Below are 27,068 nucleotides of genomic sequence, written 5' to 3'. Positions count from 1 at the left end.
AGTGATGCTTCTTGCCAGCCCAATAAACATTTTGCCTTTGTTTTCCAATTTCCTAATAACTGCTCGTTAACAGTTCTTACAAACAGCTTGAGATTCTTTTTTGCTAAAAAACAAATTTGCAATCAAGTAAACAGCCTAGGGCACTAAGGTCCATGGTGCTGGCCTCCTCAATCCCCAGAGCTCCCTTCACTCGGCCCTCCTTTTGAACTTCTGTTCTGTTCTTCTAGCAGAGGGTGCAGTTGCTAATTGTCTGATTTGGGGGCTCTCCAGTGGTTCATAATGCCTGAAGTGAGTGAACTTGGTTGATCTTGTGGTCTTTGCTCTCATCTAGTGTTTAAAACAATGCAGTCCAGGGGACTTTTCTCCAGGTTTAGCCTCCCAACCTTCATGTCGACCTTTAGAAATGCCTGCCTCAAGTTCATTTTTTTGCTTACTGTTAATTCTGGGTGGGAAAGGCAGAGCACCCAAAGGAAATCCCACCCAGTCGGTCGTGAAACTCAGACAAGGGGTGCTGGGTCTATGAAGCACCCTGCCATCATTTTATAAGGTAGGATTTCTAAATGTAGTTGCATTTATTTTGAATGATGGGTTAAATTTTAATAAACTCACCAAAATTAGCAGAGACAGAGTAATGGATTGGTTTGATTGGTGTGGAGGTGGCAAACCTACCCTACTGTTTTATTCACACGTCCTGTCTCTGTCCTAAGTAAGTAACTAGATACCAAGCAACGTTCAGTGTGTGATTATGGAGCTGCCCAGCCACCCCTAATCTCACAACAGGTACAGTTGAGGCCAACAGTTTCCACCCACCTTGGCTGAAGATGTTTTCCAACTCCATGTTTCACATCTCCACACATCTCATATTACCAGACATTACCTGTTTGAGGTTGTCTATTTTATTTCCACAAGTGGTCATGTCACAATAATCACTAACAGACAGATTGATTTCAGCCTTTAATTATACATCAGATTTTCAGAGGATCAGAGGTTTACATGCACCAGTCTGTCTCTTTTTTCATGACTACTTAATGGAAATAACGTAGATACCCTAATTGACTTAACACAGGGACTGTCAGGTGACATGACATTTGTTTAGGAGGGAAACATGGAGTTTGAACATGAATGGTAATTTTTGGCCTCTACTGTAGCAGACTAATTGTAACTGATTCTGATAGAAGAGGTTGTTCTTTAGGGTCACCCAGTCACAGTTTACAGCCTGGGTGCACCTGGTAATACTGGAGGTATGAGTTTAATAGGACACAAGACAAGTACATTTTAAGGATACCATTTTCTTTATGTAAAGTGTGAGAGGCAGAAAACAGTTTTTAAAAGTGTGGAGTATCAGTCCCCCATCAAGTAACATAGCAGAGAATAGTGCGAGTTTTGGTATGTCTGCTAGCTAATAATGCTTTTGAAACCAACTCCCTATCATTGTAACTGAGCTGTTACCTCTTCCCTGAATGAAATGTCTTCTGTTTTGTATTTTGTTCCCTGTGCAGAAATTTGATGACTTCATCTTCGCTTTCTTTGCTGTGGAAATGCTGATCAAAATGATAGCTCTGGGAATTTTCGGAAAAAAATGTTATCTCGGCGATACGTGGAACTGGCTGGACTTCTTCATTGTGCTAGCTGGGTAAGTGAGCAAGTTGAGGGTGCCCATCCTTATTGTCTTATCGTTCCTGAGTGTCTGTGGCTACCTTGGTGAAGGAACGGAGAGGCAAGCAATGCTTCCGTGGTCCAGTCCTCTTCCATTTTTTTGCCTCACCAATTTCAGCTTTTCAGCTGTCATTGTTTAATTAGCTGGTCCTTCCTTCTTCTCTTATTCTGTATTTAGAAAAGCACAATTTTGAGGAATTTACATTTTAAACAAATTTAGAAATATTGGTATGTTTGCTTTATCTTTAAATTTTTAACTCTCTGGTCATTTTCCTATTAATTCTCCTTTTTCATGGAGGTGCCGCAGTCACCTGAGAGCTCTATAAAAGACTTCTTGTCACTGTAGCATTAGGTCACGTTCACTTCAGTGACCTTTAGTTTCATGATAATGGTGTTTGTCTCAAGCAAGACTTGTATAGTGGAGATTCTTTGGTCTTTGACCCATTTTTCTGCATTTAGGACCTTTGGTATTTTGTTTCTGTTTATTGAGAATTAATTTTGTGTTTAATTATTTTGACATTTGATTAAATCTTTAGGTTCATTGGTTTTATACTTTATACATGATATTATTGTGTTTGTTATTTTCCCCTGTTGCTCCTCCAATTGGTTTCAGTTTTAAGTTGTCGATGGTTTGTTTCTCTGTTTGTCCTTGGCAGCAAAATTCTGTGTTTAACTAGTGTCACAATAACGACCATGAGACATTGCGAAGGGTTGGGGCAGCCACCCATTTAATAGTTCCCGGCTGCAAAACTGATTCAAAAATAGAGACATGTTTATTCAACAGAGTCCAAAACAGAACTGCCTCTCCTGAGAAAAGATGGCGGTTTTAAAGGCCAGCGAAGGAAGTGATGTCATCAACACCGGAACCGGACGTGACGTCATTGACTGCCCCAGAGCCGGTCGGGATTTCCCTAGAATGGTCTGCAAAAGATCGAGAGGGAAAATTAGTGCACTTCGCCACCCCCTGGTCTGGCGTGGAATCACATGTATTTAAGCCCTTTAGTTGTCTCCTAAACACACGTGCGTGACACTAGTTAATTTTAGCATTTTTTGCTTAATTTAGTTAGTGAATATTTGTGCAATTATTGCTAAATAATTTCTCTATATTACTCTAAATAATTGTATGGACATGCCGGATACCCACATGCTACACCCATTGACAGATTTTAGCTTTCCCATCCATTAAAATTGTGATAATGTTATAGGAACTTCTTCCAAAGTGATAGCATGTGATGATGTCCAAAACAAACAAGTAAAGAAAGAAAAAAAAATGTGACAAACAAGAATAAAATCTTACAATAAAATACCAGAACATTTATTACTCGTCCTGAATCGTATCAGACATTTAAATCCTGAGCCATAGATGGAGGGCATATGATGGCTTCCATTCACACACAAAATTGACTGCACAATGGAAGTTCCTTTCCCTCCAAACCCAATGCTTTAATGAACATTTAAGGATGGTGGGTCTATACAGTTATGACCAATTACACAGAGTGACCGTGCTTTCAATACTGCTTCACTTCAACCTGAAACCTGTTTAAGGTTCCCGTGCTCAGCTTCCTTGGCACATTGGCATAAAATAAAGGAGCCTTCAAGTCATCCAGCACTTCAACTGATTATTTAATGAAGAGAAACTCCTTGACAGCGTCCATGAGAGTAGCGCCGTGTTCATGGTGGCTTCCTGCCACATACCTGAAACTAGCTCCCAATCACCCTCAATTTGGATTTCGTGAGTTCACACTAACAAGTAGTGAGATTAATTCTGTGCCAGTATTGACTGGCATTATCAACTGAAGACACAGAAGCCAGCTAGCGGGTGCCATGTTGCCCTGAAAGCTCCATGCTAACTACTTTCCTGATTTTCCGCTGTCTGCATTACATGCGCAGTTCACCAAACAAACAAAATGAAACCCGCTTTCAGAATCCAATTCTGCTTCTCCGTAACTCAGGGAAAGTGGAGTAATTATCTGAAACAATGGCATGAATGGCGGATTTCTTGGGACTATAGTCTCTGCCGGCTTCTCGCCTCGTCTCTTTCAATTTCAACAGAAGGGTACAAAACACCATTATTGTTTATTATGGATTCAGCATTGCAATGAATTAGAGCTGTGATTACCTTAGCGGCACGGCACAAAATAGTCCTCAAGCACTGCAGCAATCTATAGCCCAAGAGAAAGGCTACTTCAGAGTAGGAAAGAATTACCTGAAAAGAATTCGAGAAAATTGATTAAAAAAAATAAGGAGCCTTGGCAGAACGAGACGTCCGTGAATGGAGATGTTATTCACTTTTCACAATGAGGGTCCATTTGGTAACTGAATAGTTTGCATAGAGCTTTTCTAGGAATCCGCTGAAAGGATAGGAAAATGTGTCTTCACGTGCTCCCCCCTCTTTCTGTATGGCAAGTTCTCTCCTAGTCGTCACAGCAAAAGAAAACTTGGGCATGGCTTAGGCTGGTGCCCAGACAGTGCCATGGCTTAAAAGAAGAAGTGGAGTGTTGTGGAATGGCCAAGTCAAAGCCCAGCTATTAGATACTGTGGGGGGGATTTGACACAGGCTGTGTACACAAGACACCCCTCAAACACCACACAGCTGACAGAATTCTGCATGGAGCAGGAGTGGGTGCCCAGTTGATGCCAAAGACTACTAGACAAGTATATGACGGAGTGGTGGCACTGAGGTTAGGGATCTGCATTGGCAATTGGAAGGTTTGCCGCTTCGAATCCAATGCCAAAATGCCAAAAAAGGGACTCATCTCTGTTGGGCCCTTGAGCAAGGCCCTTAAGCTGCAATTGCTGAGTGCTTTGAGTAGTGAGGAAAGCGCTATATAAGTGCAAAGAATTATTATTATTATTACAAGTAGAGGAAACACAGACTTGAGGGAGCAACAGCAGCTTTCACACTACGCTCAGATCACAAGCCTCGTTGCTCAGTGGCGAGTTTGTGCTCAGATCGGATTTGCCTATCTTGACGGATCACATCTGTAAGTACAAGTGACTTGTATCAGGCCTCCGAAACGGAGCGCATGTGCACATCAATACATTTGTGTGAGATGACTCGTGGTATTATGCTGCATCCCATTTGAGCTGGAAAGTCAGAATTTGTGAGTTCCTAGTCAGAATTTTCAACTGGAACATCCCCACAAGTCAGATTCCCTACGTAAAAACTCTGGGCTGGTTTGTTGAGTTCGACTTCAGATTTTGACGTCAATCCAAAATTGCAACATACGCAGCACACTTTAGTATTATACTGTTTATTAGAATTCCTGTTTATTTGTGTCTCATTAAATCAGTCATACACACAGTACTGTCCAACTTCTATCCGTGGACGTGTTACTACAGTGTTTGGAGGTGCGTAAATACCTCGTAACGCGTTGTTCAGTAGTTGTCTGTGTTCCAAAAGAGCAAGCACAACACAGACATCCATATTGTTTTTCTGAATGTTTTACTGGAACGTGGTCAACTTGGGTGTGATGTCATTCCCAGCCCTGACATCAGACTTCCAAAGTAAATGCAATACAACATTAAAACCGACAGGAGTACAGTGATCCCTCCTCGATCGTGGGGATTGCGTTCCAGAACCCGAGAAGTAAAAACCATATGTTTATATGGTTCATTTTTATATATTTTAAGCCCTTATAAACTCTCCCACACTCTTATAAACATTTCCCGCACAGTTATACAGCATAAACCCTTTGTATTCTCTTAGATATTAGGTAAGATTCGTTGAAATTATGTATGTAAACACACTGTTTATATACAGTAAAACCTAAATGTTATTTTAAAAATATCGAGCGTCTCCAATATCACATATGTTACAGCCATTACGACAGACAGGCCACCAGCAATAAATACTTACAATGCAAGAAAAATTGTATACAGTAAAATGTGTGTACAGTGACACTAAACGTACGTATATGTAATAAGTACTGTACGTAGAAAATTAATTATGGTTACTCACCAACCATGACGTGACGACTTGTCCGATAACGATGAGTTTAATTTTACTGCACAACAAAGGAGAGCGTTACAGCTCTTCTAAAGGAGCCTCTTCAGGTGACTGTGTAGCACCGCCGTTGTTCTTCAATCCAAATCCCTAAAGCAGATTCCATCCGGACTACCGCCTTATCACGTCCACTTACAACTCGTTTTGCGCCCTGGTTAAAGGACACTGCGGCTGTAGATCTTATTTTCTTTTCCTCCTTTTTAAATAAAAAGAATCGTGGACTCATTGATGCCGTAATGGCGTCCTACAGCGGCGTAGCTGTTCCTTTCCTTCAACATATCTAAAACTTTTACCTTTTTGGACCCTAAAGTTCTGTTGGCGCTTGGGCACGGTCCCTGAAGCACTAGCAGGAGCGGATCGTTTTGGAGCCATAACGAAGGGCTTGACTATACACAAAGATAAGCACAAAAGAGCACAAAAGTTAACTCTTTACACAGCGAAACACGTTGATGCTGAATGAGCGAGACGAGACTTCCTGGTTAACACAAAGCAGAATCAAATTCGGCGTTCCGTCGCTGAGCCAGTCAGCACCCAGGAACTTAACCGCATGCTCTGATTGGGCAGCTACTCAGCCATCCGCCAATAGCGTCCCTTGTATGAAATCAACTGGGCAAACCAACTGAGGAAGCATGTACCAGAAATAAAAAGACCCATTGTCCGCAGAAATCCGCAAACTAGCGAAAAATCCACGTTATATATTTAGATATCCTTACATATAAAATCCGCGATAGAGTGAAGCCGCGAAAGTCGAAGCACGATATAGCGAGGGATTACTGTAGTTCAAACTGTACCAACACTAGTAGCTAGTCTATGCATGGCATCTTGCTCTGGAGGAACGTGATTTGGTCACATAGTCGAACAAAAGCCAGATGGCTAGCTTTTGCTGTTTTCACAGCTACTGCTGGCACTGCTGCACCACGAGATGTATGGGAATGAGAAAGGAGCCAGCGATGGTGGGACCGTGACTGTTGTCACAGCTGTAGCTCTCCTCCATTGTTGTTTTGCCGCACAGCTGGTACTGGATGATAACGACAGTGCTCAGTCCATGTGTATAGGCAAAGAAACACATGAATTCCAACCTGGCTCTTCACGTTCGTGTTACACGGTCATGAATCGGATATGTATCCATTCTAGGAGCACATATGAAAGTGAGTCAAATCTAACTTGAAAAGATTGGATTTCTGTGTCCACACTGCCCTGAAAGCATCAGGTTTGTGTCGCATTAAGTCAAAAAAATCGGATTTGAGTCACTTTAGCCCTGGTAATGTTTATGTAGGGGGCACTTACTTGTCTACAGATGGAAATGGCTTATCTGTTCATTTTTCATTCAAAAAAATGACAACACAATCAAATTCCCATTATTTGTTTTCAAGTGCATCACCGTTTAAAGGAAAATCAGATCTTGATACAAGAACATAGGAAATCTGACGAATGAGAGGAGACCACTCAGTCCATTTGTCACTTGTTTGTTTAGCTAATACCTCAGCTGTCCTCATATCTCATCCAGCACCTTCTTAAAGGTTGTCAGGGTTTCTGTTTCAACTCCATGTCTTGGTAGTGTTTTACAGATTTCCATAACTCCTTTCATAAAGAAGTGCCTACTGGCTTTAGTCCTAAAATATTCTTCTCCTTAATTTCCACTGCTGTCCGTCAATATGTGATTCACATGAATTCTGGTGGATTTACCTGATCAATGCCATTGTGAATTTTGAAGACCTGGGTTAGGCCCTCCTCTGCTGGAGACTATCAGAGCAGGACATGTCGTCAGGACCTAGGATACACCTGGTTGCTCTCCTCTGCACAGCTTCAAGTGCTGCTATGTCTTTCTTGTAGCGAGGTGCCCACAATTGCACACAGTACTCCAGATTCAGTCTCACCAGAGTGTAATACATTCTGAGGTGTCCACACATGTTATAAAAGGAATAAAAATCCCATGGGGAGTCCTTTCATTTTCACATGACTCTTAAGTTGGCCGGGTTTGGGTCTGGCCCCTGCATTGGACTGGCACCCCATCTCCATCCCCACCTACCCGGGGTTGGATCAGAAGGCTTCAACAGTGTTATTTCATTCCTTGCTCTCAAAATGTGTTCCTTGCCTAGTTGACGGTATGATAGAAAAAAAAACTTATTGTTCTGTTCTCTAGACATGGAGTGTTGTCTTGGGTGCTAGTGATGGCACTTGGTATGCCCAGCAAGGAACTGCTACCCCATCCGGGACTGGCACTTTTTTTGTGCCTGATGCTGCTGGGACTGTATACGGTGTCTTTTATGGTGAACACCTTCCACGTACAGTTGCAGATAAAGACCTGTTAGCCTGTCAGGGACATAAGGGTGAGAGGTGACCCTGCAGCCCTCTGTTGATCCCAGGAGAACTGCTGCAAATGGAAAAATCCATCATCCCACTTCAGTTCAGAAACAAAAGGGGATTTTGAACAATTTAGAAGAAATCTGTAAACTCCACCAGTCAGTCGCTCGGGCCACATTCTTCCTGGGCAACTGGAATTGGAAATTTGTATCCATTCTGAGATTAGAAACGCCTGCTTCAAATTAAGGCCCCGCCGGTGCTCACTGCATTGTAAAAGCCTGGGGAGACACGCCTCGATGGAAAGCCTGCTTGGCACGGAGCGCAGAGTCTGGAGTTTTACTGGCAGCCGGATCGGTCAGTGCTTTGATTTTGAAATTAAGCAGTGTGGAATTTATTTTTTTAAAAAAAACAAAAAAACAGGAGGATTGATTTACAGAATGTCGGTTTGCCCCTACCCACTCACCCACCCTCTCCTTTTGATGGGACTGGTGCAGCATGGATGGAATTGTGCCTTTGGAGCTCCATTTAAAGAAGCATCTGCACGGGATAAATGGAAAGTCAAGCACATGCAAGGCTCTTTTATCAGGAAATGTGTCTGTACTAAATCGATGTTGTTCAGCGTAGCACTGCCCACACAGGCATTGTGGTCTAACAGCTAAGGACTTGGACCTGAACCCGTAAGCTGGCCATTTCCATCCTGCTGATGACTCAGTGTGGAAACCCGAGCGAGTTGTTTCGTCTCCCACTGCTCAGCGTCAGACATGTGGAAGCAATGGGGCTGTACTTGTAAAGCTCCTGAGAATGCAAAGGCGCTATACAGACTGACAAGATTACCAAACACTCAATCAATATAACACAGAGTCAGTTAAGCTGGCAAAGCTACAATTGCACTGCACCTGTAAGTATATTCACGGGGTGTTTTCAGTGCTGAGACGCTTTGTGAAATGACAGGATTTCCAACTGAATCCCAGTTACTAACTCTGTGTGACTCTGAGCCTGTCAGACCACCTCATTGTATCCCAAGGGCACAACTATGGAAACAGTTGTGTTGTACCTTGAAGTGCCTTAACGGGCGCTTGCATTGTGCTAAGGCACTATATAAAATCACAAGATCACCAACTGAATCCCTACCACTTACTCAGTGTGACAGGAAGTCTTCTGTATGACTCCAACTGCAAAATAACAGAAACACGTGTACTTTATCTGTTAAGTGTTTGCAGTGCCTTTAAGGCGCTATATAAAATGACACCATTACCAACAAAAACAGAGAAATAGTTGTTGCTGTACCTTTATGTGCCTTTACTGGGTGTTTGCAGTGCAAAGACGCTATATAAAATGACAAGGTTATCAACTAAATCCTTAACCACGTATTCAGTTTTTATTTTTTTACTGCCAGTGCTCCAATTGCAAAATTCTGGAAAGTGCCACTATAGGTGTGTAGTGCTAAGGCGCTGTATGAAATGACGAGATTGCCTACTGAGTCTGAGTTACTCACGCAGTGTGACACTGAGTTTGTCTCTTCATCTGGCCAGACATGAAGGGGAACATTGTGGAAACACTTGTACTGTACCTGTAAAGTGTCATTGCATGGTGTTTGCACCGCAGTCCTAAGGCGCCATTTCAAATGTCAAGAATAACAACTGATTCCTAAATTCCAGTCGCTCACTACACCTGGTAATGTGCCAACTGAAAATTTAGAAAAATAAGTGTGTCATATGTGTAAAGTGCCTGGGGTGGCACTGTATAATATTAGAAGGTTATCAGATGAAGACCAATCCCGAGTTCATTTCTTCACCTGGCAGTGCTCACACAGTAGAAATATGGAAATAATCAGGCACAGGGTGAGGGAAGACACTGGAAAGGACCCCACATAAAGTCCATCGATCCAAAGTCAACCCTTGCTGGAACATCTGCATAACAGACCATCCATCCATCCATGTAACCCACTTATCCACATATGAGCTGGAAGCCAGTCCACCACTGAGTGAACACACACACACGCACACACACTATGCTCAATTTCACAACACCTGTTGGTCTTCAGACTGTGGGAGGAAACCCACACGGACACAGGGAGACCATGCAAACTCCACAAATGGGGCACCCTGGACCTCACTGCAAGGCAGCTACCCTACCACTGCTCCACCATGCCACTCTAGCAGACCATTCTGTCCATTTTCTTACTGTCGTATCCAATTCATGGTCTTGAGGAGCTGGCACATATCCCAGTGGCGAGAAGCAGTACTGGTTGGGATGTCTATTAAATGATCCATTCATCTCTTCATTTTATAACTTGCTTATCTAGTTCAGGGTCCTGGTGAGCAGGTGCCCTCTTGGCACCACTGGGCACAAGATGAAAACCAACCCTGGGCAAGACACAGTTGCAGCACAAAATAACATTGTGGAGTAGATTTGGATTAACCACCCACATGGCACAGCCAGTTTTGATGTAAGCCGAGATTTCCTCGCTTTCTGCTACTGCCGTTCTTCTTAGTGACTTTTCTGCCATGGCCTACAGCAGTGGGTTTGTCATTCGGGCTGCTGTCTCACCTTCTTCTCCCAGAGACAGACCACAGTGCAGGGTAGCGGTTAAGGCTTTGGACTGCAAACCCTGAGGTTGTCGGTTCAAATCCAGCTACCGACACTGTGTGACCACGAGCAAGCCACTTCACCTGCCTGTGTTGCAGTTAGAAAACCAAAAGAAAATGAACCATTTGTGTCATTAATGTTGTAAGTCATCTTGGTGTCAGCCAGATAAGTGAATGTAAATAATGCTCTGCAGATCCATCAGTGCACGAGTTCTTACTACTTTGCTCCTTCCAATTTTCGCTAAGAGTGCCCGCTGTGGCAGTGGTGACGCATCTCACATTCAGCCTGTTCTTAGGTATCTCCCCCTACACATGTTTAGATGCCTTTCTTTGCGTATTTCAGCTCATTTCTCTGTTACCGTTTAGCCAGCCGTAAGTAGATACTTTATGAGAGCTGAATAGCGCCTTCTAAATGGTGGGCTGACGTCACTCATCTAACGATCTGTTGGCAGTGAAAATCACCTAAATGCCAGGCTCATTTACACGCGTGAAGGCTGGGAGTCTTTCTTTCTAAACATCTTCAGCCTTCATTATCTTTTGTCTCCTGTTTGTTTTTTTGAGTCCTTTTGACGGGCTGCGGGTAGTCAGTGGTCTTTACTGGAAAATCCTGTTTGTGCCGTCTCCATCCTGTGGAGCTCCTCTTCTGGTCTATGTGTCTAACTCATGGACCTCTTGAGTGCGCCTTGTCTATACGGAGGTGATTGGGGTGGTACGGTGGTGTAGCTGCTAAGATGCTGCCTCACAGCTCCACAGTCCTGGGACAAAGTGTCTTGGGTTCAGATCTCACACTTGGTCGTCATCTGTGTGCAGTATGCATGGTCCGCAGTTCGGTTTTAGTAAATATACATACAATCCCAAACCCACTAACTCACATTCAGGGCTGAAACGAAGTCTAGATAGGACAGAGTCCCGTGTCAGGACCCCCTCATGCACGTATCCACACTTGCCTTTTCTTCAGACTTCTCGGATCTCGCAGCACTTAAAGGTCTTCTGCTCTCACGCCCCTCATCTGTGACTCCCGTTTTCTTGTTTTTCTGTTGTTTTTTTTTCTCTGTCTTTGCCCACTCCGCTCACTTGGCAGTACCTGCGCTGTTTTTTTTTCTTTCATTCTCTACATGCCCCTTCCATTTGCAGTCATTACAAAAAGGTGCTACAGCGCCTTCACAAACTCTTCAGACTCTTCACTCCTTTACATTTTCTGCTTAAGTCATTTAAATTCATTTTTTCCTTCATCAAGCCACACTCAACTACCTGGAATAACAAAGCAAAAACAGTACTGTCGATTTTTTTCTAAATTTATTAAAAATAAAAACTGAGATATGACATTGGCACAAGTATTCAGACCCTTTGCTTTGCTTCAGGTGCCTCCCATTCTATTGATCATCATTGAGATGTTTGGAATCCACCTCTGGTCAGTTCAGTTGACTGGACTGGTTAAGAAAGGCCGACATCTATCAATAAAAGGCCCAACAGATGAGCAAAAAAACAAGCCATGGGGTCGAAGACATTGCCTGCTGAGCTTAGGGACAGGATGGTGTCTGCACAGATTTGGGGAATGTTACAAAAAATGTCTTCACCATTGAAGGTTCCGAAGACCACAGTTATCCTCATAAATCTTCAGGGAAAAAAGTTTGAAACAACCACAACTCCTCCTAAAGCTGGCCTCCTGTCCAAACTGAGCAATCTTAGGAGAAGGGCCTTAGTAAGAGAGGTGACCAAAAACCCAATGGTTACTCTGACAGAGCTCTGGAAAACCTGTGTGGAGATGGGAGAAACTTCCAGAAGGACAACCATCACTGCAACACTCCACCAATGTGGACTTTATTACCAGACAGGAGCTTCTCATCAGTATAAGGCACATGGAAGCCCCCCAGGAGTTTGAAAAAATTCACCTGAAGGACTCTCAAGCTGTGAGAAACTTGATTCTCTTGTCTAATGAAACCAACATTAGTTGTCATGTGGAGGAAACCAGGCACTGCTCATCACCTGTGCCAAAGGATAAGTATCTGTGTGTCCATCTGGTTGCTATGTGTCTTCCAAAAGATGGTGCATCATAAACATTCATAGTAATAAAATGTATTTAATTTGTCATTCCAACAGGTGGTGCACTGCAACCATTAACACTGAGGTCTACGTTGATAACTTACTGTCCTTGACAAGTAGCACAGCTAGTCCGCCTTAATGAAAGGAGAAGTGTCTGTGTATCTCTGTGTCCGCCCAGTTGCTATGTCTGTGTCATTCCAACAGATGGTGCATTACAAACATTTGTGGTAATAAAATGCATTGCATTTGTCATTTCAACAGATGGTGCATCACAAACATTAACGCTACTTTTACGAGTCTCATACAACCAATGGTGTGTTTTATTACTAAAGATGTTTGGTGTGCCATCTGTTGGAATGACAAACACAATGCATTTTATTACTGCATGTATTACAAAACAGATTCCAACAGATGGAGCACTACAAGTATTGACACTGAGGTCTATGTTGATTACTTTTAAAGAGGTAGCAAGGGTAGTTTTTCATAAATTTGCAAATATTTCTAAAATGCAGTTTTTGCTTTGTGATTTAAATAATTTTAGCACAAGGCTGCCAGATTACAAAATGTGTAAAAAGTGAAGGGGCCTGAAGACTTTCTGAATCCACTGTATATAAAATAAAGTCTGGTGGACTGGCTGAAGCCCAAAGAATGAGACGGACACCAAAGTTGCGCAGCCCCCATCCAGTGAAGAGTTAAAGCAAAATGAATGGCGAGTGTTGAAAATTTCCTTCAGACGTGTTCCGGTTTAGTGTTTCTGAAGTCTCCCGAGGAGGGCCTGTCAGTAGTGATTGAGTCTGATGGGAGCCAGATGTTCAGGGAGAGACCTGAGCCACAAAAAACAGTAGTGAACTCGGCACAGTGGAAAACAAAAGGCAAACTGGTGAGTGGCGTCCCACAGGGGCCACAAAGGGCTCTTCTGGAGCCTCCTTCAGACCTCCAGGCTCCCCTGCTGCACTGGCATCCGATGAGTAGGCGCCCGCCAGCCACATATCATCAAGTACACCACACACCGCTCAGGTGGCAGCTGCCAAAATGAAGGCTGACGAGTTGTTGGACCAGCAGGAAGTTGGCTGGCGGCCTTGCTTGGGTTCATTGCGTGCCGTTTATGGTCCTCCAGGAGCTGTCATCCCACAAGAAGTGGTAAATAAAGTGGAGGTTTCCAGTCTTGGCACTGCCCCATTGTGTCACTCATTCCTGTGCCTCTCCCGTTCATTTTCCAAATGCTGTTTTCCTCCACAGAGTCACAGTAGCTGATCCAAAAGTTGAATACGGGTCCTTGAAGCTGCGTGGCAGCATGCAAATCACTAAATACAGATTGTTTTGAAGGAACCAGTGCTGGATGTGATGCCAGTCTTTGGATAATTAGCTACACTCACTGATAGATAAGATTTAAAATGCACATCCTTGAGGTATGGGAGGAAACCAGTAAAGCCAAAACTAATGAGCACTGGTTTTTAAGTGGTGCCTTTCCTTTAATCCGCGCCCTTACTTTAAATGTTTTATTGGTCCTGTTCTGTGAGCACTGGCAGGTGATGTGGCTCACTCAGTGACACTAATGGGTGACCCTGAACTGCTCATTTTGCGATTTACAGCGGATTGAGAAGGTATTGAGACCCCTTCGCTTTCTGCACACTTTACTGTGTTGTAGATTTCATTTTAAAGTGATAAAATTTACTGTTTTTGTCCATCAGTTTACACTCAATACCCCATAATGACCAAGTGAAAACTTGTTTTAAGAGACGTGTGCAAATTTATTAAAAATCAAAAACTGCAATATCCCATTGACACAAGCATTCAGAGTCTCATTGAAGCCCCCCTTGGCAGCAATGCCAGCCTGGAGTTTTCTTGGCTGTGATGCCATAAACTTCTCACACCTGGACTTGGTGATTTTTCTGCCATTCTTCGCTGCAGATTCTGTCAAGCTGTGTCCAGCTGGAGGGAGACCTTCGGTGGACAGCTATTGTCAGGTCTGTCCAGAAATGTCCAGATGGGTTCAAGTCTGTGCTCTGGCTGGGCAACTCAAGAACATTCAAGAACATTCCCAGAGTTGTCCCTAAGCCACTCCTGCATTATCTTTGCTTTGTTCTGTTGGAAGGTAGACCTTTTGCCCAGTCAGAGGAACACAGCACTCTTTCAGCGGGTTTTCATTCAGGATATCTCTGTATTTTGCTCCATTCAGCTTTCACTTAACCCTAACTAGTCTCTAAATCCCTGATGCTGCCACCGCCATGCTTCATGGTTGGAATGGCATTGCACAGGTGATGAGCAGTTCCTGGTTTCTTCCAGACATGACACTTATCTTGGTTTCATCAGGCCAGAGAATCTTGTTTCTCACAGTTTGACAGTCCTTCAGGTGACTTTTTCCCAAACTCCAGATGGCCTTCCGTGTGTTATTTACTGAGGACGGGCTTCTGTCTGGCCACTGCACCACAAAGCCCAGAACAGTGAGTTTTGCCATGCTGGTTATCCTTCTGGATAAGTTTCTCCCATCTCCATGCATGTTCTCAGGAGCTCAGGCAGAGGGACCACTTGGTTCTTGGTCACCTTTCTTACCAAGGCCCTTCTCCTGCAATTGCTCAGCTTGACCAGATGACCAGCTATACGAAGAGTTGTGATTGTTCCAAACTAATTCTTCTTAAGGATTCTGGAGACCACTGTGCCCTTGGAAACCTTCAATTCTGCAGCCTTCCCTCGATCTGTGCCTCTGTGCAGTCCTCTCTCTAAGCTCTGCAGGCAGTTCCTTCCGTCTCATTACTTGGTGTTACCTCCACTGTGGGACCTTCTGTAGACAGTCCAATCAACTGAATTCACCCCAGATGGACCTCAGGCATCCTGATGATGATCAGTAGAATGGGATGTACTGTACCTGAGCCAAATGTCACAGCACGGGGTCTGAATACTTGTGTCAGTAGGATAATGTAACTTTGTATTTTTAACGCATTTTCAAAAACTTCTAAAATCCTGTTTTTGCTTCATCACTCTGGGGTGTTGAGTGTTGAGTGTTTCTTGATGTGAGGAAAAATGAATTTAAATAATTTTAGCACACAGCTGCATGATAACAAAATGTGAACAAAGTGAAGGGGTCTGTAGGCTTTGTGAATGTGCTGTATGTAGCGCCTTTACCCTCCACATCTGCACTTCCTAAAATATGAGCAGGAGAGGAACAGGGTACCATGCAATCTTATATAGTGGCTTTTTAAAAGGAAACTCATAAAAATATGTTTCAAGTTCAAAGAAAAGTTATAATAGATTTGATATATTTCGAAAAGTGGACACACTGATGGTTTAGGCAACTCATTTATGGAGTCCATCGTGAAGATTGAACACATTTCTGGGTGGTGTATACTTCAACAGCTCTGCCAGTAGGGGGCACCACTGGGCTCAGCTTTGTTTTACTCAAAGGTTTCCTTAAACAGCCAAAACGTTGACCTTTCTTTCCTTCACTGAAGTGTCAGCCCCAAACCGAGGTCTCCAGGCCACGCTGCCCAGACCGAGCGAGGAGCTTGGGGCTGCCATTCACTTCAGATTCCCACACACCTGGTACTGCCCATTCACATGTCACTTTTCTTCCTCTCTGGTTTTTTTTTTTTTTCCCTTTTCAGCCGTATGCTAGATCTCATCTGTAGAAGCAATTAAATTTTTAAAAGGTTTCGTATGAGGAGAATTTACTGCATCTATTAAAATGCATTAGAGCTAACCGGGCCTGATTTGCTTTTTGCCCAGACTAAAAATATGACCATTGAGTTATACAAGACATGCAGAAGGAAAGCATTCGACTGAAACAGGAGACCATTTCTCGTAAAACTGAACTAAACTGAACCTCTGATGCTTGTGCCATTGACTCTCTCATCCATTTCAACCACCAAAAAAAAAAAAGCCTTAAATGACCAAAAAAAAAAAGAGATATTTTGCGCCATTTGCCTTGTTTGGTAAAGCCTGCCACTTGTAAGCACAGCTCTGCAGTGTACATTAGTGGCATTGTGCCAACCTGGCAATGCCAAACAAAAAAGCTGTCAGCTTTGAAAGTGGAAACTGTGCACACAGGTCAATAGGCAGTGTGGCCCCCTAGTGGTGAAGGCTGTTACATGTGTGATTAAAACACGTGTGACCAACTGTAGAAAAGTGCAGGCAGTGCAGTTTGTGGCATCATTGCCTGTTTACACTGACCAAGCGATTGTGTTTTATACGTAAACTAGGAAGTGCGCGGACCTCCAGTCCTCCGCTAAAGGTGGCTCATATTGAGCCAGCTCAACAATTCCATTAGGAGCAGCACAAAACAATATGGCCTCCAAGTGACACTCAGGAGTTGTGCTCCTCAGCCAAACATTGATGAAAGGATGTAAAAGCTAAGTTTGCTTATGAAGTTGTGAGTACTGGACGATCTCCTCGTTTGTCGGCATACTGTACATTTCTCTGTCATTGTCATTCTTGCTTCCTGTATCGTGTGGCATGTCGATGAGCCACTGAATTAGCCAGCTACTCCTCAGTGGTTCTATTTTCAGGCTTACCTCTGGTGATTCTTCCTGAGTCAGACTTACTATTCAGGAGATGTCACTGCTGGAGATTTTTTTCACGGCCTCACAGTGTGCTGCATCGTATTTTGAGATCATAGCTAGCACTGTGGCCTGACGATACAAACACAAGTTAGTTTGTGCAGGCATTTGTCTGTGTTTGTCACATGTACATTCTGTATGCTGTACTTGATCCTAAGCAGATGGCGCTGCTGTTTTTCTTCTTCTTCCTATGAGCAGCCTGAGCAATGTGCTTCAGGCTCAGCAGATGTCACCGCTACTCCTTTCTGCCATGTCACCCTCTCGAGCAGTTTGCCATAAGAAAGACTTGAACCCCATTAACCTTTATACATTTCCACACCAGACCGTTACATTTATTGATATTTTTGTGAAATAAATGTTTGAAAAGGTAACATTTCCTTGTGTTTTTATTCAAGTATTTCATCTTTATCTGTAGGCACTGCATGCACGAGGATCTTTTGTTTGCCTGTTCAGTTATGTTGAAAAAGTCAACAATTTTCATGGCGTGTGCTTACTTTTTTTACATGCCTGTATGTACTAAATGATAACTGAAGGGAACAACTATCATGACAGATGAACAGTACTGAACAATGAATGAAAAAGACAAAAGAGAAATTGAACTATAAGCAAAGGGAGGACCCTGGTTTAAACACAAAACAACATTTGTCTTTAGACTCCATGTTATTTCAGTACAAGCGCCTTGCAGTTCCGTTGCATACCAGTAGATGGTGCTGTACAAGTCCCTACATTTTTTCCCCTACCTTAAAGACTGCCACCCTCTACCCCCTAAAATTTAAAAAAACGGTTCCTGTAAAAGTGGCAATATGGTCACACGGACCATAGAGTGTTTACGGGATGTAAGTGAAGTGTAAGATGTGCTGATGACCAGGATTCCTGGAGGGCAATGAGGTTTTTAAAAATTAATATTAGAGGATAATGGAGGGGAGTGTGAGACGTCATTGAGTTGGCTGCTTTCCCCAATTGGGTATATGGCAGTGATTGGCTTCGTATGGGGAGGCAAAAGAGAGGAAATCAAAAAGATGCTGAGAGAGCAAAGGAGAGAAGAATGCCACCCGTCTTAAGGAGTTGTGACCTTCAGTGAAAGCAGAAGAAGAAGGTGGAGTAGAGACCCTGGATCACCCTCTCTGTGACCTTCCAGCGGGGTACTCCCATGATCTAAAGTGAAGAAAATGCAAACGACGATGCTAATTAGGATCACATGAGTTTAATTCGGTTTCACTGAACCATCAGACAGTCCATATTTATGTATTTATGTCAACGTCTGTTCTGAGAAGACAAGTACTGAAAAAGGAGCGGTGGAAAAAGGAGCCACTGTCACCATGGTAACTTGGAGCCGTCCAGAGTCATCCCCTTCAGCTGGTACGTGCTGGAGCCGGCGGCCAGCGTCTGGGTAAATAAAACGTGGGCGGGCCGCCCGATGCCAGCAACTCTTCTTCCTCAGCTTCACTCACTTTGTGTGATGCTTGTGAAATGGCAGCTGAGTGCACCTTCACTATTAAGCCATGTGTTTTGTATAGAGTCGTTTGCAGCAAGCGGGTTATCTGACAAGGAACTAACTTTAGAGGAAGCCATGTGCTTGAGGTACGTAAGCAAAGAGAGAAGAAGAGTGACTTGCCAGCATGTGGCACATTTGTGGAGACAGGGAGTTGGCAGCCATGCAGCTTTCATCTCTAATGTGCAGTATCCATATGCACTGGTGTCTTTTTTTATAAGACTTGGGATGCCTTTATGGCTCATCTTTGTTTTGACTGAAAAGGTGTTGACATCAACAAATCTTGTCATTAACCGGCATGTTGTCTAACGTAAAACAGCAATGACAAAGGTTGTCTATGTGTGCACCGAAGCCAGCTTGTCTGAATGGAGCCATTCTGCGCTAATGTCAGGGACGTTGCAATCTACAGCACTTTAAGGTGTGCCAAAAAGTGAAGGGGACCAAACACTTTTTGAATCCTCTGTAGGAAGTTGTGTTGCAGCCCTTCAAGTCAGTTTCATGTTCAGGAGAGTTAAAGCATAAATTTTCCCATAGTACCACTGCGGTGGGGAGTCGTCTTTTCCCCATAGACATTCGAGCAATGCCAGCATGCAGGCACTATCATGGACACCTTGACGCTCAGCTGAGCTCCGCTCTCCTCGCCAGAAGCGTCACTTGGTGAACTCGCTGTCACACAAACTAAATGAGACCTGTCTGGATGGAGTGTGAAACATTTCCATAGCGCCTTCCACGGCTGAAGAGAATGAGTAAATGAGGGCCATCCTCCCAGGGCCTTCACTTAGCGGGCATTCAAAGAGTTTGTTCAGATCTTTCATTGGAAAGCCAGTCCCTCCGGTCTGACGGGAATGTTCAGTCGAAGTTATTAAGGGGTGCTAATGGATGTGGAGTGCACATTAGCACCTTTCCTGTAACAATCTGCCTTCCGCTGTATGTGTCTGGTGTTTGTCGCTGAGGCACTGTGGGTAGACCTGCTCCAGCATGGTGGAACACACACCCAGACAGACACTCTATTTAACTGGGATTCAGAAGTCCCCTTTATCGGCCATTTACACTAGAAGGGCCTTGCAGCTCTAAAGACACTTGCAGTACACCAGGAAAGAAAGAAAGAAAGAAAGAGAAAGTGAGTGAGTGAGTGAGTTATGATGCTTTTAATGGTGAATGTAACAGTAAATTACCATTAGATTTGTTGTGCTGAGCTGTGGGATGAGAGGATTATTATTCATATTTTTACTGTTATTATGAATTCATGAGGCTGCCATTTTTATTCAAGGTGATTTATAAGATCAAATTGGATTACACCCATTTTTGTAAAGTTGAGCTCAGGCAGATAACATCGTCAGGAATCAAACTTGCAACTTTGGGGCCTGAAGTCGTGTGCCTTAGCCACTGTGCCATACCACCCTTCCTCGCACAATGCGTCAGGAATATATGACTCACTGTCACAAGAATGGCAAAAAAGGTGTGAGACCTCCAAATCAGAGCCAAAAACCAGGCCAGACTCCCTGTGGGCCTGCCCAGATAGTAAGACGCACTCCCAGTCAGCCTGACTGCCTACTCCGTTGGCTGGATTCAGCCTACAGCAGGACAAATGAACAGTGGCTTCAAAAGTTAAAAAATGTTTATATATAATAATATATATAAAGTCCCAAAATATAATCAAAATTCCCTAACAAGGGAAAGGAAGATTGTAAACCCTTGGTTTGTAGAGATATCCTGACAACAGAATCTTTATAAAAGGAGATCTATTAACAAAAAATAAGAAAATACTGTATAACAAAATGCTCAAAACTGCAAAAAAGAGGCAAAATGAATTGTCAAATAGGTACAAAATAGTAAATTGAAATCCTAAAAGAGAAATAATAAAGAGTAAAACAAAAAATTGAAGATAATAGCAAATGCATACAATAGTCACAAAAACACCAACACACCACCAAAGTGCACTCAATGCACCACAGGGAACTCCATTTCCCAGCATGCCTATTATGGGGCTGGGGGTGGTCCCTAGCATTGATGTATTTGTTGCCCCGCCTCTTGGGGATCCACCCATACAATACAAGGCATGTAGGAGAGCATCTGTTCACAGATATAAATGTAATATTAAGTACACAGCATAAAACTGCCAATACTGATGCTCTGTGTAAGAAAGGACAGAGCCGACTATACTTCCTTAGAAGACTGGCGTCCTTCAACACCTGCAATAAGATGCTGCAGATGTTCTATCAGACGGTTGTGGCGAGCGCCCTCTTCTACGCGGTGGTGTGCTGGGGAGGCAGCATTAAGAAGAAAGACGCCTCATGCCTGGACAAACTGGTGAGGAAGGCAGGCTCTATTGTTGGCATGGAGCTGGACAGTTTGACATCCGTGGCAGAGCAACGGGCGCTCAGCAGGCTCCTATCAATTATGGAAAATCCACTACATCCACTTAATAGTATCATCTCCAAACAGAGGAGCAGCTTCAGCGACAGACTGCTGTCACCATCCTGCTCCACTGACAGACTGAGGAGATCGTTCCTCCCCCAAACTATATGACTCTTCAATTCCACCCGGGGGGGTAAACGTTAACATTATACAAAGTTATTGTCTGTTTTTACCTGCATTATTATCAATCCTTAATTTAATATTGTTTTTTTGTATCACTATCTAAAACTGACATAGAATATATAAATAGACAAAATGGAAAATATTAAAATATATGATAGTAATAGGAGAATGAAGAATAAACAAAAAAGGAATTTAAATATAAGCCAGGGAAGAAACCCTGGTTAAAATATAACAACAGTATCAGTGTGTTTATTGTGTACTACTTTTGTTTTTAGGAGTTATTCTTTTTTATTTCCATGTGTTATTATTTTTCCGTTGTTGTGATGTCGTCATTGCCTCATCATTTTGTGGATTTAGTTTCCTATGAGTGCCACCATTTTGTGTGCTTGTTTCTCTGGGCACCACCACTCTATAGCTTTGATGCAGGTGTCATGTACATCCTTAACGTCACCATCTCACAGTGCCTCAATGTCAATTACTAATCAAATGCCTCGCGAGAGACTAGCGGCTGAGTGATCTACAAAAGTAAACTTGGGGAAGAGTTCAGTTTCGGTTTTTCTTTTAATTTGACGACAATTTCTATTTTGTCCCTAAGAGTCTGACAAATGACAAGGGACGACACATTTTTTCAAAAGATTTGCTCCCTGAAAAATATTTGTTGATTCTGATAGCTTCAAGCTGAATTAAGTACAATGTACAGTAATTTCATATTGACTGTAGGAATTTGGAGAAACATGAAACAAACTTTTGTTGAGTTAGTGCGTTTAATCACTTAATGATGCTGACATCAAACGAACAAGAATTATTGTTCTGCTGTAATGAGTCATTTGTTGCAAATCAAAGTTTTTGATTTTTTCAGCTCTAATTCTTGTCTTGTATTTTTGTGATCAAGTTTTTATTAACAAAGTATAAATCGTAAACAATTGCAACAGCTCACAGAAAGGTGCATTATAATATAACAATAGAACGCCCACCCAACGGCGCCAATCTGCCACCCAAGACCCCACCCACCCCAGGCCTTATATGAACAAAGATAACCCTGGAGTGGTAGGCACAATTAAAAAAAATTAACAAATAATTTAATAACATAAGTAAATTTTGGTATTCAGTTTCCCTCTATATGACTTGTGAGACTGACTGCCAGTTTAAAATACAGGTGCTAGATGAACTGTTAGTCCGTGCTGCTGATAATTCAAGCAAAATAAGATTAAAAAAGGAGGTTTTCCATAAATCAAAAGATAATAATCTAGGAGATTTCCAGCAAGAGGCTCAGGCTAATTCTGCAGTAATTGTGCCTATGGAGAATAACCTTTGCTGGAGAGAAGAAAGAGAGACAGCAGAAAAGTCAAGAAGAAGAAATAATTGAGGCAATAAAGGAATTTTATAGGAGATAATAGATGAGAGAAATTTAGACACTTTACCCCAAAGAACCCTAACCGTGGGACACTCCCAGAACGTGTGTAGAATGTACCTCAGGGACTTGAAGGAACAAAGGGAGCATAGAGGGTCAGCTGATAAACCCAGAGCAAAGCGTCTGCAGGGCGTTAGATACACAAATTCAAACTGAGTAGGTTGGTAATTGGGGTTCTTAGATGCTAAGGTAATGTTCTTAAAAATGATATTCCAGTCAAGAATAGTAAGAGAGGGACGATCACATTCTCCCAAACCAAAGTAACAGGTAATGTTCTAAGAGCGGCTTTCTGCAAAGTTGTATATAGCATAGAGACAGGCTTTGTTTTAGGAGACAGAGACTGAATAAAGGAAAGCAAAGGAAGAAAGGGTTAAAGAAGAAGAAGACAAACACTTAAGGACAGGCCTAATTTGAAGATAAAAGAAAATGGAACAGAGAAATCAGATCTTAGTGATTGGAACGTTCGGAGCCCTGAATCATCAAAAATATTGCCAAGCGTGGAAATACCACACTGCCTCATCTCGTATTTTTGTTTTGGTAGTTGTATGTTCTTCATCTCCCAGTATTCTGTCTGTTCTCCTTGTTACCATTCCTGCAAAGCGCTATAGCTTCCTTGTACACCTGGGACTTTAAGTACAAAGAGAAGGCTCCACTAGTAGAAGCTCTGGTATGGTGTCACTGCACCCAATGGAAGATCCCATGGGATTCCAGAATAGACCACCGGAGGAGCTCAAGCACCCTCATACCAGAGGCCAGTTTAGTGCAGAGTCAGGAAGAATGTGGGAAGGCCAGGGTCTGGAGAGGAAATGAGAAAAATGGGAGGTTAGAAAGGGAGTGCTTTATGGTGGTCCCTTGGTGGTGTCACACACGTGCTCATGGGAAACAGCTGAAGGGCCTAAACACTAGTAATTCTACGCCAGGCCAGGGGGCGGCGGAGTGTACTGAGTATCTTTCTCAGTCCCTTGCAGACCTTTCCCGGGAAATCCCGCCTCTTGCCGGCCCCAAGGATGACGTCACTTCTGGACACGAGGACGCCACTCCCAGTTCCTGTAACGCTGACGTCATTTCCTTTCCAGGCCTTTAAAACGGCCATCTTGCCTCAGTACAGGCAGTTCTGTTCTGGACTCTGAACTATACACATCGTGTACAAAAAAAAAAAAGCAATTTTACAGCCGAGCATATTATACGGGTGGCTGCCCCAACTCTTTATGATGTCTCTGACTCATTCTTGTGACAGTGGACAGTTGGGCGCATGGTTTCAGCAGCAGTTTAAACAGGCCCAGAGTGAGACTTTAGCTTGGTTGTTTTAAAAATATTCTTTGTGTTATCCCTGTAGTTCTTTCGTTTATGACAATGTCAGGGGTCCCCTGCTTTCACACAATAAATGTTGTGATAGATGTGACAGAGACAGATGCAAAGGGGGAGGTGCCAAACCAGCAGTTTCCCATTTAACCGGTCATTTTGTAAAGATAAAGCCCAAAAAGACACACAGGCTAGCCGCGCCACGACCTCAATGCGCTTTCTCAAATTTAACCAATTGTTGACTGCTGAGAACTCCATCTCTGTGCCTGTGCCAGGAGGTCAAAAGGTGACCACCTGGGTTCGTTCCTCAGCCTTTATGGGGTGCGGGCCATGGGAGGGTGGGACCGACACGCTGCCCTTTGGGGCGGGGCTACACCTCCTCTCCTGGTGACTCCTGGGAACTGTGGATAAAGCAGGAGACACCGTCAGCCACAATGCCCCCTCCCACCTCAGGGTGGTAGCTTTCGACTTCCCAGAGCCATCCAGGCGATCCTGATGCACACATGCGTGACAATGAATATTTACTTAATAGGAGCAAACACGAAGAGAGCTTTGGCTGTCCAAAGGTCCACTTTCCAGGCTCCAGTTTGTGCAGGGTGCTGCCTCTCACTTGTGTGTGTACTGCTCTGTTTCTTGTCCTAGTACACTTTTTATTTTCTTCTTTTTGTATTTTTATATCACTTTCTGTTTTGTTTTTTTTCTTTTTAATGAAGGTGCTTGCTAAAGCAGGTCAAAAAAAAATCTAGGGCACGCCATGATTGATTTTAACATTTGGAAAACTAATGGGAGCGCTCCATGAAGCCAGTGCTGAGTTTATTTAGAGTTTGTCATAATTTGCAAAGAAAATTGGCTGAAGGGAGAGCCAGATGGGGGGAGGGTGCTGGTGTGGGCAGAGCAATTTCCTGGCATAAGTAAGTAAGGAGACCACTGGGGCAGTGGCGCCACTCATGTTGGTGTCACCCAGTGCTGTAACCAAAGACCCCCACAGGCTCCTTGATGACTAGAGCTCCTTAACAGAGAGCTGATCATTTTTTAAACAGGGCAGCATGCAGACACTCCATCATTTTATCGTGCAGGTTCCCCCTTGGTGGTTTCAGCAACAGACACTGCAAACAAAATTTTTTTGGGTGTCACCCTAGTGCAGTCCCCACCCTCCTATTGACACCCATGCACTTGGGGCCCATGGCTAGTGGGGTGCTGCCAGCACTCATCTCTGAAGGCTCGCCTGTATTTGGGGATGGTGCTGAGTTTTGGGGTCTTTTTTTTTCGTCCTGCAATAACCAGTGATGCTTTATGATGGCATGGTGGCACAACGTGGGCAATTTCATCCTGACAGCCCTCATGCCATGGCATTTCATGTCGGTCGAACATGCAAATAAGAATTTCACTGTCCTCTGAACACTTGACGACTGCTGCCACTACATCTGGTTGGGTTGCCGGCAGAGCGTGAAAGCAGGTGGTCTTACAGTACATTTGAGTGGATTTCCTCCTTCTGCCCCTCAGACATTTGCTACCAGGCTGATTTCTTGAGACCTATGTAGGTGTTTCTTCTGATGGATTGGCACCCTGTAATGAAACCTCCTACATAGTCACCATTCATGCAAGCACAGCTCCTGTCAGCTTATCCTGTAGACCCTTGCAGTTCTGAATCAGAAGGTGAAAGACCAGAGAGTCCCTGCCGCAAACCCCTGCCTTGAAGCCATTGATGCTAACACAGACTCCAGGCATTCACATTGTTGTTCTGAAGCCATTCCTGTGTAGCTCTGGCTTTATGCTTGGGGTCATGGTCTTGCTGGAAAACAAATCTTCCCCCAAAGGGAAGGTTTCTTGCAGACTTCTTCAGGTTTTCCTCCAAGATGTCCCCATATTTTTCTTCAGTCATTTTACCCTCACAAGCCTTTTGGGTCCTGCTGCAGAGAAGCATCTTCACAGCCTGATGCTGCCACCATCTTGCTAAAGAAGAGGGAGGGTGTTTTTGTGGTAATGTGCAGAGTGACGTATGGCATTTAGTCTGATGGCCACAAAGCTCAACATTAGTCTTATCAGACTGCAGAACCTTCTTCCAGAAGACTTCAGAGTTTCTCTTGTGCCTTCTGGCAAATTCCAGCCAAGATGTCATGTGTCATGGCCTTGTTATTAAGCTGTAACTGGTGAAGCCCCTGGGCACTGTTGTTGTCTGCACAGTCTCTCCAATCTCAGGTACTGTAACTTGTGACTCCTTCGTATTTCTCACACGTCTCTTGGTGGCCACCCTCACTCGTTGCCTTCAGTTTTTGTGGATGGTGTGCTCTAGCAGATTTCTTCATGACTGATTGAACTGGATATTCAGTCACTTGGATATGTTCTTGTCTCCATACCCTGACTTGGGCTTTTCATGCAGTTGCTTGGCGTGTTCCTTTGTCACTGTGTAGGTTAGCCCACCATACTGACTCACTCAAGTTGATCTCTCCACATTCAGGCTCATTTAAAGGACAATCAAGTGAGATCCCAGACAGGTGACCTCCATTGAATCAATTCTGGGTCTTCTAAAAGGGCTGCATCAGTGATGACTTAGGGGTGTCATATTAAAGGAGGTGAATACTTATGAGGTCGGTACTTGGTGTTTTATATTTATCATTAATTTAGACCACCTTGCAGAGATCTCTTTTCACTTGGACATTAAAGTCTTTTTCTGTAGGTCAGATTGAGTTCTTGGTGATTCAATGTTGTATAACAAGAAAATGTGACAACTTCCAAGGAGGTGAATACTCTTATGGGCATCATACTGGACCTGAAAAGAAACTGGGGGTGTTTTTAATTTATTTACTAAGGCTAAACTAATGAAATTCTCCGCAGCTCCTGAATCAATTAATGCAGAGACTTCGGGACCAATTATTGTCCAATGCAGGAATTAACACCAATTTCTTACACAGATTTTGGCTACTAAGACTCGTCCCACCAATTTTTATATAAGTGGCGTTGTTCCCTCTATAAGGGCACACAGGCACAAGATGTCCTGCTTTATACCCATTTATGTCAGGTTAGACTGTTTATTTTCCTTGTATGTGACTTTATACACATTTTATTTCTACAGTCCTGGATGCCCCCCTTCTCTATATATACAGATATAATCACATTATTTCTCCACTAATCTGAAGCTCCTGATGCTGAAGTAGACATTTTGTGGAAACCA

General features: G+C 43.3%; 1 protein-coding gene across 14 annotated transcripts in view; it reads left to right on the top strand.

The window, feature by feature from the left end:
• Positions 1-27,068, top strand: part of cacna1g (calcium channel, voltage-dependent, T type, alpha 1G subunit) — a 453,630-nt gene that overhangs the window by 195,758 nt on the left and 230,804 nt on the right. For all 14 annotated transcript variants that reach the window (XM_051936495.1, XM_051936491.1, XM_051936490.1 and 11 more), the window contains exon 4: positions 1,500-1,633. In XM_051936495.1, the coding sequence (XP_051792455.1) occupies positions 1,500-1,633 (134 nt within the window). The remainder of the gene's footprint in view (positions 1-1,499; positions 1,634-27,068) is intronic.

The sequence above is a fragment of the Erpetoichthys calabaricus genome, chromosome 14 (assembly GCF_900747795.2).
Source record: "Erpetoichthys calabaricus chromosome 14, fErpCal1.3, whole genome shotgun sequence".
Classification (NCBI taxonomy): domain Eukaryota; kingdom Metazoa; phylum Chordata; class Cladistia; order Polypteriformes; family Polypteridae; genus Erpetoichthys; species Erpetoichthys calabaricus.
Note: the sequence above shows the minus strand (reverse complement) of the source record. Positions and strands in the feature narration are given on the sequence as shown.